The sequence below is a fragment of the Oculina patagonica genome, chromosome 1 (assembly GCF_052425735.1).
Source record: "Oculina patagonica isolate OP01 chromosome 1, crgOcupat, whole genome shotgun sequence".
Lineage (NCBI taxonomy): Eukaryota > Metazoa > Cnidaria > Anthozoa > Scleractinia > Oculinidae > Oculina > Oculina patagonica.
This window is the reverse complement of record NC_135758.1, coordinates 23,229,627-23,241,916: the sequence shown is the minus strand read 5'-3', so window position 1 is coordinate 23,241,916 and position 12,290 is coordinate 23,229,627. Positions and strand designations below refer to the sequence as shown.

Here is a 12,290-nt window from a genome sequence, read left to right as displayed (position 1 = left end):
AATGTTTAATAAATGAGCAGCAGTGTTTTATCAAGTTTAAAACACAAGGCGCAGTCGAGTGTTTTAGACTTGATAAAACACGAACTGCGAATTTATTGAACGGCTTAAAAATTTTCTGATGTAGATCAACTCATTCTTGCACTAATATTTAGATTTGGGGTTATTTTGGCCTAGAAAATTGGACGTAAAGTTAGTCGTGTCTTTATCAGATATAAAGACACTCGTTAAACATTAATTTTTTATTTTCTTTATGAATTATTAATGAGCTTTTTTAATGTTGTTTTGTGTGGCACTATGCTTACTAACACGAGTTCAATGAATTGCCTCTGTACTAGGTCACTATCGAGTTGGTCAAAGTAGTTATGAAGAGTCCAGCGGAGGACTTCAAAAACTGCTTCATGAACCTCGCACTTCCATACGTCATCTTCTCCGAACCAGGCCCCCCTGAGGTAACGGTCATCAGGTAAGCCAAGCACTGGTTTAGGAAGTGTCTTTTAACTTTGACTCTGTAGCTTTTGCGTTACTGATGCAAGAAATGTATGACAGAGTTATGTTCTTCTGTTGTTATTGTCCAAAGGGAAGGCCTGTCGTTCTCAAACTGGGACAAGTGGGTCGTCCAAGGAACGCAAGATTATAAACTGAAAAGCTTTTTGAAATATTTCAAGGTGAGTACTAAGCTTTCATAGGAGTGCATAGTGTCCTAATTGTTAGTGAGTCAGGATGGAGGTCTTGCAGTTAAAACACACACCAAGCAAGGTAAAGTGCGATAATTCAAATGGTTGGACAACAGGTGACTTCTTACTCGGTGTACTTATGGCATTTACCCATGGAGCATATACCCTGGCCAGTGTTCATGTATAATGGTTTTGAACAGAAGACTAGCATGGTTTCTCTCCGCCCACAGGTGCATTTACTTAATTTAATGCCAGTCTGAGGCGGAGGGGTTTCTTTATTCCCTAGAGCGAATCAAAATTCGATGGGAGGGGAGGGTACCGATTACGTGTCAATGCCTCATGGGTGGGGTTGGGGGTGGGGCTTGTGACGGACTGGCACTGAAGTTAAGAGGCTTGTACTCAGACTTTGCTCAAAAGATCCTCCCTGAAGGCATTATCCTTTCGGATTTAATGTTTATTTACGTAATTCTCTGTCTTTGAAAATATTTTCTGTAATTTTCTCCTTTCTAGGATAAGTATGGATTTGATGTGTCCATTGTGGTACATGGTGTTAAAATTGTGTATGTTCCACTGCTGCCCGGGCACTCTAAACGCCTTGAACAGAAGTAAGTCTCTTGCTTGGTTCGTTCTATTTAAGTTCAAGATAGTGGTTTCTGTTTTCGTGTTTTATTATTGTTGTCGTCCTGTGTTTGCTAGCATGCTGTGGTTGTTGTTGTATTGTGTTTGCTGTTGTGTTTTTTTATTGTTTTTTGTTTTTGTTTTTGCTTGCTGTTTTCTTGTTAAGGTATGTTGTTGCGCTGTACTGCATTGCACTGTGTTGCGTTTTGTTCTGTTGTGGCGTTTTGTGTTGCCAAACTATTATTGGGTCAAAACACTTAGTACAGTCAACACTCTCTTAACGGACACCTCTATAAGACGTACAATTCTTTAAGACAAACACCTGGTGTTGATTCCGTCCCTGCCGTTTTTCAGTCATTTTACTTTAACTAAACTCCCTATAAGACGGACACCTCTCTAAGACGGAAAGTTAGAGCCAGTCCCGACGGTGTCCGTCTTATAGAGAGTTGACTGTATTATCAATTTGATTAACTAAATGTAGTTAAGGAATCATCATCATCGGTACTTTTCGCGCCATTGGACGCATAAAGCCTCTGTTAAGAAATAAGGCATTGCTATTATTATCCTTCAAGTGGTCAACATACTAAACATTTTTTTTTCTGAACTCCTCACAGAATGACCAAACTAATAAAGGCTCCTGGCAAAGCCTACGTGGACCTCACCGTGTCATTTGAAGGTGACGGCGATGAGGATCTACCCGGGCCCCCTATTAGGTACTATTTTGGTTCCTAAAGAGGGCCCTTCAGAACAATCCCTTATGAAATAGCACTTTACATTGTGCGTGAACCTCGAGTGGCTTTTAAAGATCTATCACGTAAACTACGGCTGGTCCTAATATCTCTCCAACTCATTCTGGTCATAAACTAGTCAGAATTGGAATGGAGACTTAATTGTTATGTATGGCAATTTTTCAAATTTGTACGCGTATTTGTTTGAAATTAAAATATGTAGGATAGGCCCGGATATAGGAAAAAATATATTTAAAGTTTTAAAGGTATCAATGTAATCAATTTAGGTTTTATTAAACTCCAGCTAACATATATGGCTGAGAAAATTGCACTATAAATTATTTTCTGGTAAATACATTTTCTGACCATACCCTGAAATCGTGGATTATGCTTTTAAACCGTTAACCTTTTCAGTCCCAATCTAGACACCTCAATTCTCCTTTCCGAACGCTATGTACAGTAAAAACCCGCGTATAAGAACAAGTGGATTAAGAACACCCAGGCCTGATTTTAGGAAATAAAGTACCATTTATATAAGAACACATTCAGCCTGAAAAATGAAAGTTGTTCTTATATGGAAAAATATCAAAGATCAACACTACTTTTCATTGCACACATAATAGTTCCACCCCAATTACAGTACAGTATTGCCTTGATTTATCAACTTTATTAAAATTAAAATACAATATTATTATTATTGTGTGCATATATGGTGTGCATTTGGTAGCCTAGTATGTTCCTTATTTTAAGAAACTTTTTTTAAGAACACTTACAGGCTGATTTTGCAGATTATAACCCTTTACAGTGGAACCCCGATATAACGATATGCCAACGGGGCAGTAAAATTATATCGTTATATCGAGGAATCGTTATATCGGGGTTCCGTCCCATACATTTTACTATTGCCGGGACATAACATATTCATCGTTATATCGGGAATATCGTTATATCGAAGATCGTTATATTGGGGTTCCACTGTATATAAGAACCAAATCAGCCTGAACCGCCAAAATAGGTGTTCTTATACGCGGGTTTTTACTGTACTTCTTCTTTATGTGAGTTATGATAATTTGGTGATACACGAAGCTAATATCCACATTTTGATAAATTTCAACATTCTCCTCACCAATGTACTGATATTGCAAGGAGAAGCTGGAGGCGCTTTGCATAATTGTCAGAACTGGCCGGCTCGTCCGGTGGTTTTAAATGTAAATTGGGCCTTTTCCACGAGATGATCCCACAAATCCACAACAACAGTGTGTGATATTTGAAAGGACAGATCTGAGTAAGATCGGAACTCTGTGCTCGAATATACCGGTCTGTCCGGCCAGTTCTAACTAATAGAAAGCGCCCTAGAAGTGGTTTATAAACTTACACCTGGCAAGGTACATGCAAGAGGAACTGGCTATGAGAGGGGGGGGGGGGTATTACTTCCCAACGTACTTGGATGGGCACCGCGGCAGAACGTCTACGCATGCGCTGAATTTAGCACTTCCGGTCACCTTTCCAGTCACTCAACGGGCTTCTCGCTACGCTTTCGGATCGGTTCAAGGTCAGTCGTGGCCCACGTTTTAGTTGTTTTGCTTTGTGAATTGCAGTGTTTTAATCTGCTGTCTTGGATTACAAACTAAATATGACCGAAACAATACTCGATAGATTTAGAAAAGGTAAGTCGTGGATTCGTTGAGGCTTTGATTCTGAATTTGAGCAGCAGATGAGCTTAAATAATCTTAGGTTTATCACACAAGGCGAGAAGGCAGAGTTTTACTTGCCAGTTTTTCTTGATCGATTAACCTTGACTAAATTCATACTTTCCTATCCAGTAATTGGTTGCATGTTTGTGTATTTTTTAGCTTTAATTGTTTTCAGTTCTACATTTATTTAACCTAACACTTCGGCCTAAAAAATGACAGCACGCAGTCGCTTCGTTTGTTTTTCGTTCAGCAGAGGTAAAAAAACTTTTTAAAGTTTTTTTTTAAAATAACACCCGGTAGTGAGGTCCGATTTTTAATTATTCGGTTTTTGGTTTAAAGCAAGTTTTTAAATAGACTTTGATTCTGTTTTTCCTTTTAGATTGAGGAGAGATAACCGGTACGATAGTTTGAAAGTTTGGTTAATTGAACGCCATGTGCGAATCTGCAAGTTTCATGTCCGCCAAATAGACGAATATTTGACGTTGTGAGGAGGATTAAGAAAATCAAATTGCCTTTGTCTTGAATGGAAACACAATTTAAACTTGTTTAGCTTCTCGGCTAACAGCTTTCAATCCAGCAAAAACTCCAGGTAGTCCGGGAGTATCGAAGACTCAATTCAATCATGTTGAACCAAGCAAACACTGAGCAAATGTTGTTTTCTTTCTTGTTTTGTGACTTTTTTCTCAGTGAAGGCAAGAATTATCGAAAGCCTAAACTTGAAAGTTCAGTGGTTCTTTATTTTGGTTTTATGTTGTTTTTCTTTCTCATTTGTCGCGCCTTAATTTGCGAGCAATTAAAGCGGGCAAAGTGATAGACACAGTCAAAACGAAAATGCCGCTGTCGACTGTCGAGCGCTTGCGACCTGTAAACTTCAAGCATCATTTTCAATGTTGGTGCAAGCAGGAAACCCTATGGTGCAAAAGTATGAAGCTACAAAAATAAATAAACTTTTGAATTAGACCATTATTTTCCTTAAGTTTCTTTGCTATTTCTTAAGTTTTGTGTTTAAACTTCGCGCGACGGGAATTTTGTATTTACGCGACTGGATTACATAGTCAACCGGAAATACAAAACTGACCGGATGTTAATTTTCCACTCATGCGCAGTGCGTTTTGCCGCGGTGTCACTTGGATGTACCAGTAAATGTGACCTACATTCCCCTCTTAAAATCCTCCGTTTTACTATCAAAAGCCTGCCAACAGATTTAATACTGCTCACTTATAATAGACGACGTGTATTTATTTATTCTAACGAACCATTTCCTGCTAGTTACACATGCTGATACATTTGGGCTAGACCCCAATTGACTATAATTAAAAATAACTATAACTATCCGTTTAGAATCTAAAATTAAAAATAATTGTCCTCTGAAAAGCACAAGATATTATCTTAAAATTTACTTATGGAATACAAACTCTGTGCGTTCACCGTGGCCGTTCAACGGCGCAAATCACGGAATGCTGTTCAATTTACATCTTGATGTGAAAGAAGTTTGATTCATCCAGCCTCGTTCCCAGGCCAATCCGCGCTACGCAAGTGAGCGGGGGAGGCTTGGAACCGAGCGTTACCTCCAGGCCCAGGCGAACTCTTCCGACAAGTTTGGCGGGAAACGTCACAGCCAAACTCGCCGGGGACGAGGCTGGGATTCACCAAAATAACTACAACGCAACTGTTGCTTTTGTGTTACCAAAAATCGACTCTTGCACGAAAAGCGCGAGAACAGAAACCTCAAGGAAAATAATAGCGGACACCATGTTCCATGTAACAATGATTCCCATAATGTCAAACCCTATATTGGGCAAAACGTTCTGAAGATAAGAAATATACTTCTCGAAGTTAAACCTGGGTTTCTTTGCGTTGTGTTTCAACTTTCCGACAGCCCTTGCAGCGCCCCGAAGAACAATATCCATGACTTCTCGTCGGGATCTCTTCGGAGTTTCCTTGCCCGAATGATTTTTATCCGCTTCTTTTACGCTGAGCTTGTCATCTTCGGACATGTCGTTATCTGGCTCGTGTCCCCGATGTTTTTCGTCGTCGGAAAACTCCGGATCGCTTACTGTGACGGGCGCACGAAGGCGGGAATCGCCAGCGTTGCTTGGCTTCGCTGATACTTCCTCCACGCCGGACTTGGCTTCACTGTCTGATTGTGAAGCAAGAGGATTGGAATTTGTTTTCTTTAGTGGGGCGAGGTTTTTCTCGCGATAACTTTTCTTTGCACTGTGCACTCTTCTCCACAAACTTCGTCCCCGTTTTTGATTCGTATGCTTCTCGTTCTTTCTCGACCTCTCGGGGTCTTTGGCTTCGTCTTCGGAACTGCTCTCGGGTCTCTCGGCCCAGGCTTTCACTACCACTGCAAGATACCTGGAAAAAAAAACCCATAAATATCAGTTTGAAAAAAAAAATTGTTATATCTATTGACCAATGCTTTGTTACTAACAGTATAATTTTCCGTGTGTTCCTTACCAAAACGCACAAAATTTCCATTCCTTTGTGTGAGTGTCGTAAAAGGGTAACAAGGCTGAGTCAATACACTGTTCATAAACATAAAACTACCTTGCGTGACTTATGAGAGTATTAGCCAAAGAGCTAATATAACAGGCAACAGCGCGTGTTTTTATACAGACGCCGCCCAACTCGGAAGGCGCGCGCCTTTGTAGCACTTTCTACGCCTTGTGCGGCCCTTACTGTTATTTCGTTCCCTTCTTCCTCTTTTAATGTACAAACAGCCTGGAAAAGGCATTTAGAATAAAAAAAAATTTTTTTTTTTTTTTTTTTTTTTTTTTTCTTATAAAAAAAAAAATGATACAAAATAATATAAAAAAATAAGAGAAAAAAAAAAAAAAAAAAAAAAAAAAGAAAAAGAATTTTTTTTTTTTTTATAAATAATTTTTTTTTTTTTTTTTTTTTTTTAAATTTTAAAATTTTTTTTTTTTTTTTTTTTTTTTTTTTTTTTTTTTTTTTTTTTTTTTTTTTTTCGAAAATATTAACTAAAAAAAAAATATTAAATTTAAAAAAACTAAAAAATTCGAGTGAAAATAAAATCTATGTATGTATGTATAAAAAATTTCTCCTTACCACGAGTATTGCTTTGTGACCCAAGCAGCCATGCATAGTGGGTAGATAGCTGCGATACTGGGAAGCAATGCGTAGATAGCAAACACTATATGCCGCTCCTTATACAGAAAGAGAAATGCATTCACTGCCAGGGAAGCGATGCTGTACACCAAAAGAACCGCCAGGGTAACCTGTATGGTGAGTACAATAATAACAACAGTCAAATAGATTGATTTAAAAAGCGGCCTACAACCTATAATAACCGCTTCGCTTCCAAAAGTTCAGAAGTTAAACCAAATAAGAACTGCGCAAAATGAAAGCACTGCTCAATGGTTTTCATTTGAATGGTCACATACTAGGTAGAAGCACAGAAAGGCCGAAATATTTATGTACTTATTATTGAATAGCTTCACTACCACACGAGAGTCAGTACTGTTGAACGGTCCCATACGCGAAGTTTGAGTACCCTTTTGTACTCAGCGTAAACTAAAAGGGTTCAAATAACGCCCCATGTTCAAAACCGTGCATCATTTCCCATATCTGTCTGGTAGAACTGCCCATATATTTAACCTATAATAATTACTTAACCTAAATAACTCCAATGAATATTCTGCTGTGGGCGATTATTGTAATCACGCCTGTTCGCTTACTCACTCGCTTTTTAGACATTTATTCTGTCAAGGATTTAATCATCAACCAATGTTAGTATTACATTGGACGCGTGTCACTTATCAACCTAGTAAAATGGCCCAGCTCACAACGAGTCTCTCGTAGCTCAGTGAGTTAGAGCGCCCAACCGGTATCTGGGAGGCCATGGGTTCAATTCCCGTCGGGGACTCAGAATTTTTCTTTGTCCCATGCTCGAGTCATGTTGAACACTTCATCTTCATTATTTATTACCGAGCTTAAAATTTACCATCTTTATTATTTACTACATTTGTCTTACCCTGCATGCAGACGCAGACTTTTTCACAAATTTTCCTCTCTCCGAGAATGACACCACTCCTTGTCTGAACGTGATTGGTGAATCTTTGTTGATCAGATGCGATGTTATCTCATCTAAGGGACAAAAGTATTAACGCTTACCAAAAGTACCGAGATTCGACTCCAGCAACAGCAAAAACTGAGATACCAACGTCCACCGGTAAAACAAAGTACAGTGCAGTGCAACCCTAACACAACGGACAAACGAACGTGCTCAGTGGCACCGGCCATTTCGAAGGTACAGGTTCGTACAGAGGGTTCGTAATTTACCGCCATCTGTCAAACGGTTTTGAACATTTCAATCTGAAAATCTGTTTAATTTTGGGTGGTTTGTTGAGCGTTTTAACGTCCTTGGTTCTTTCTCAATAAGCCTTCTTGCTGAAAATTATTAGGACCAAACCTTTTCCGTCCTCCCTTTCCCTCTCCCACCCATTTTTATCCCCCCTTGTGCCTCTGGATTCGCCATTGATAATGTAATGTCATTACAAGGATAGATGAACGAGGACGCACTACCTTATGTACGCCGTGCAGGTATGTGCTTCTGGATGGGGTCCCGTATTTGACCTTCCAGGTCTACGATGGGGCTTCAGTTTTGACCTAGTCTGAGAAAGGGTCTCCGAATGGGGAAAAATTATGTCAAATTATCTTTCTGCTTATCTATGGTCGCTTTAGAATGTGCAAAAATAAAGGTAATAGCAGATGTATGAGACGGGGTGGGTTCCTTAAACCGGGAGCACCCCCATGCACTTTTCTGTCCCCTCTCCCCCCGGCTGATGATTGATGCTGTCCTCTTTTGCAGCTAACGGCCACATGGTACAAAAATAAACCTTGCTGAAGGGCAACCGACGCGATGAAACATCCAAAACAAAGCTACTTCAACCGGTCATGCTTGACTTTCCTTTTTTTGCATATCAAAGAGCGTAGCTTGCCCTCCAACAAGGTGTCACTTCTGTGCTATGTGACCGTAAGCGGCAAAAGGCCCATTGCATACATACCGTGAAACTCTATCATAGAGTAACCAGTAATGTGCATGACACACACCGAGATGCTCCAAAACAGCGCCAAGCTGGCCATGACGTAACAACCTGACAGGAATCGCACCACTTTGAGTATGACGAGCGCGTAATCCGGGAACTCAGTTTTGTCCCTGCTGAGGTCGATCTTGACGTCTAGTGTGTTGTCAAAGTGCAGGCAGACGTAGATACCCGAGCCGCAAATTAAACCAAACATAACAGTAAATAGTGGTATCCACTGTAGGGAAAACGATGTAGATAGTTAGGCTAATGGAATTGCTTATTAAAAATACAATCCCCTCATCCAGGGGGAGTAAAAATACTCCTAGTTGCTTTAAAAGCCTAGGAAAACCAGGATAGCTGCGACCTGATGGGCTAGTAGGCCCGAATGCAGACTTTACCTTTTACCTTAACTAATGGAAATTATGATAACAAGAACTTCATGTCCTTACCTTGAAAACCTTGGCGGATCTTTCCAGCGTTTTCGGATACCTTTTCTCTTCCTCCAACACCGACATTCCCTTTTCTAGCCACGGTAACATTTTTCTGTTGGAGAAAACCGTGCACACGAAACACAGAAGAAAAAGACTTATCGACACCGAAGCCCATCCATAGGTATAAACCTGCCGCGCGGCTAGAAAGTCTAATGCCCCATGTGCAAGGAGCATGGAGAGCCAGAGAAACCCTCCAATAATCCCTTGAACTCGATACCTTTGATGTGTGTAGCCTGTTAAGGCTGCTGATACAAGAAGCACAGGTCTTAAGACCTGGAATGTTTTTGTAGCTGGCATGTCAATGTTCTCTGTCGCTAGCTGAGCGTTGCGCTGTTGTGTTTCTACAGGCAGGGAGATGTTTCCTTTGCCTCTTTTAGCGAACAGGAATCGAAACATGTCTGCATGGAGGTGATCCTGCTAGATCCTGCAAATAAATAACGTATTAAGATTAGAAAATGGTAAAAATATGTTAAACCAAAACCATAACTTGATCTTGAGTCCTCTTTCCTCACGCCCTCCTCTCTGTTTGACCCCACTTAGGGGGCGGGGGCTAATTTCCCTTATGCTGGATTTCCACTGACGCGTAATTTTTTACGTGCGTAAAAAAAATTAGAGACAATGAATGAACCACCTGCGTACACGTTTACGCAAGTCGTTTATACATTTTCTCTACATTTTTCACGCACGTAAACGCACGTAAAAAAAATACGCGTTAGTGGAAATCCACCCTTACCCTGGGTGCCAGAGGGATCTTTTTTTTTTTTTTTCAGAAAAGACACTATTTTCGCCGCTCACAAATAGTAGCCTTTCTGCAAAAAAAGCTTCTGGCAGGGTAACTATCCCTTTCATCAAATGTAAAATTCAATTTTTGTAAAGTAAACAGGTTGAAATTCGTTTAAAATATTGCCAAAAGAGGTTGATCAAATTTACAGTGGATGTGCTGGAAAACAGAGACACCTAGTCAGTTTTCGGTAAATCTGCTGTGAAACCCGAAGGAATATTGACAGAAAAAAAGAGCTGAATTTTATATTTTTTGTATTTATTTAATTTCTTGTATCGTATCTCGAGTCCTTAGATCTGATCTAGAAAATCTTTAAAGAAAATTTAAAAATCTAATTTTTAAGAAACTACCTGACATCGCAGGCGGTCCTTTTAAAACCGTGTTTGTTCCGATTACCATAGCCACGAATCGATCCTCTAACAAATCCAAACGTTATTTCACTTGCTAGACTGAGCGTCAAATGTAAACTAATAAGTTAAAACTACTAATAAAGTAAAGTTGTCAAACGCGATTTAATTTGTTTTTCCTATTTTCAATTTCCCTGTTTTTCGTGTATAAAGATAAACGTCTTTCCATTTCTTTTGTACTATCCGATCAAAACAATAGAAACGGATAGAAATGCAAATCGTAGCGAGTTCATTACAAATGTCAACATTCGAGATTTTCAAGACAAATAAACATATCACGAAGTTTTCCAGACTGAATTCTGTCTGCACTAGCAATTAAATTTACTTCAAAACGTTAAATCCTGCAGAAATTCGTTTAAAACGCGATAAAACCGCTAAATTATGCAATAAATGAACGATAAATTATTCAATCACGGTGCGGTTTTCAAGAATAAAATCTTTCCTTGATTGGCATTGAACATAAATCAAATCACCTGATCGCTAACACTTGATCAAAATTCGTTTATCACCCAACAATCTTTTGCATCGATCATTACAATCCAATGAAACATAAAGCTTTATGTTTGCGAGTTATTCATTTACAAAATATTGAACAATTGTAGTTGTTCTTCAGCTACCCAAATATTCCTTCTATTGACCAGTTGTGGATGTTGGATAACAAATTATCTCCCTGTCTCAAAAGCTGATATCAAAGTAAAACATCTTGGCAAATGAAAACCCATTACACCCGAAGGAACCCATTTCACTGCCAAATGATACCAGCATACAATTCAATTTCGCAAGTAAATTTCATACATGAGTCAACAATGTTACCTCTCACTCGACGGTGCATTTTGATCAGTCTTACCGGCGCCCCTTGAAAATCAAACTAAATTCTGTTTAAAGACAGCGGTAGGACTGGAAAGCGATGATCTATTTAGGTGGTTCGTTTAGAGATCAAACGAAATGTTTCCAACTCATCCGGAAAGTGGGTTCGCATGACGTATGTTACTTATTGACACGAGACGTCAATCGCAAACTGGTACACCTTTCCTAAATGGCCGAGTAAACATCACGAGTAAATTAAACTTTCTAAAGAATAGGCAAGGTGTAATGCTGGTATTTGGGCTCATTGTGTGTAAAAATCGCTGACAAGCGAATGAAATCAACGTTATGTGACTCCAAGTTTGTGCGATTTGTTGAGTTTAGTGAGGAACGCGACGTGATTTCTTCTTGCTACGCAACGCAGGTTGATAAATCATCATATTCTCGAGTGACTGTCGCTCTCTCGCCAAACGTAACAAAACATATCAAGAAACAATAACAAAGAAAGTGCTACAAACTGTCAACAGCATCGACCGTCATCAGAAGATCAGAGTACAAGAAATCTACTGTAAAAACAAACAGTTTAGTTCTTACTTCCAAATATGTCCTCAGATCACACCAATAGCGTAGTAACTTGTAGTCGCGCGGCCTTGCGCAGCGTTCCCTTATTCGGAAATTTACAGGTATATTATGCTGTGTAAAGTGTTCTAGATTGTTTTGTTGCGGAGGTCTGTGTCAAAATATTTCCTCGTACGTACGGAGAAACCAAAACATTCACGGCATTTTGTTCACAATGAATAACAATTAGAAAATAACAACCGAAGATAAATTTGCATAAAGACCCCGATATTATTCATATTAGACAACAAAGAAACGACCTCCCCCAGTGAACTCCTATCTGTCTTTTGAAGAAACCGCCAAACTGTCAAACACTGATCCCTACAGATTTTCGGCCTTTTTTTCTTTTTTCCTTTTTTTCGCCTCTCCCTGAAAAAAACATGATCATAGAAAAAGTGACTGTTCACAATTAACTAACCTG

The 12,290-nt window shown here is 39.3% G+C and overlaps 2 protein-coding genes across 4 annotated transcripts in view; one reads left to right on the top strand and one right to left on the bottom strand.

The window, feature by feature from the left end:
- Nucleotides 1-2,249, top strand: part of LOC144634643 (ubiquitin-like modifier-activating enzyme 6) — a 29,857-nt gene extending 27,608 nt beyond the window's left edge. The window contains exons 34-37 of the mRNA XM_078493700.1: nucleotides 336-463; nucleotides 578-665; nucleotides 1,185-1,279; nucleotides 1,907-2,249. Of these exons, the coding sequence (XP_078349826.1) occupies nucleotides 336-463; nucleotides 578-665; nucleotides 1,185-1,279; nucleotides 1,907-2,024 (429 nt within the window). The 3' untranslated portion in view covers nucleotides 2,025-2,249. The remainder of the gene's footprint in view (nucleotides 1-335; nucleotides 464-577; nucleotides 666-1,184; nucleotides 1,280-1,906) is intronic.
- A 2,683-nt stretch (nucleotides 2,250-4,932) lies between these two features.
- Nucleotides 4,933-12,047, bottom strand: LOC144661632 (uncharacterized). Of its 3 annotated transcripts, none has more exons than XM_078522449.1 (6): nucleotides 11,846-12,047; nucleotides 9,218-9,683; nucleotides 8,748-9,003; nucleotides 7,715-7,827; nucleotides 6,790-6,959; nucleotides 4,933-6,075 (listed from the first exon to the last, which is right to left on the bottom strand). In XM_078522449.1, exons 2-6 carry the CDS (start codon nucleotides 9,653-9,655, stop codon nucleotides 5,373-5,375), a joined length of 1,680 nt encoding a protein of 559 aa, XP_078378575.1. In that variant the 5' UTR covers nucleotides 9,656-9,683; nucleotides 11,846-12,047; the 3' UTR covers nucleotides 4,933-5,372. The 3 variants fall into 3 exon arrangements, with proteins under 3 accessions (XP_078378575.1, XP_078378567.1, XP_078378581.1); XM_078522441.1 differs by lacking the exon at nucleotides 11,846-12,047 and adding an exon at nucleotides 11,261-11,663; XM_078522455.1 differs by lacking the exon at nucleotides 11,846-12,047 and adding an exon at nucleotides 11,248-11,361 and having other exon boundaries at nucleotides 9,218-9,667.
- Nucleotides 12,048-12,290: the final 243 nt, after the last annotated feature.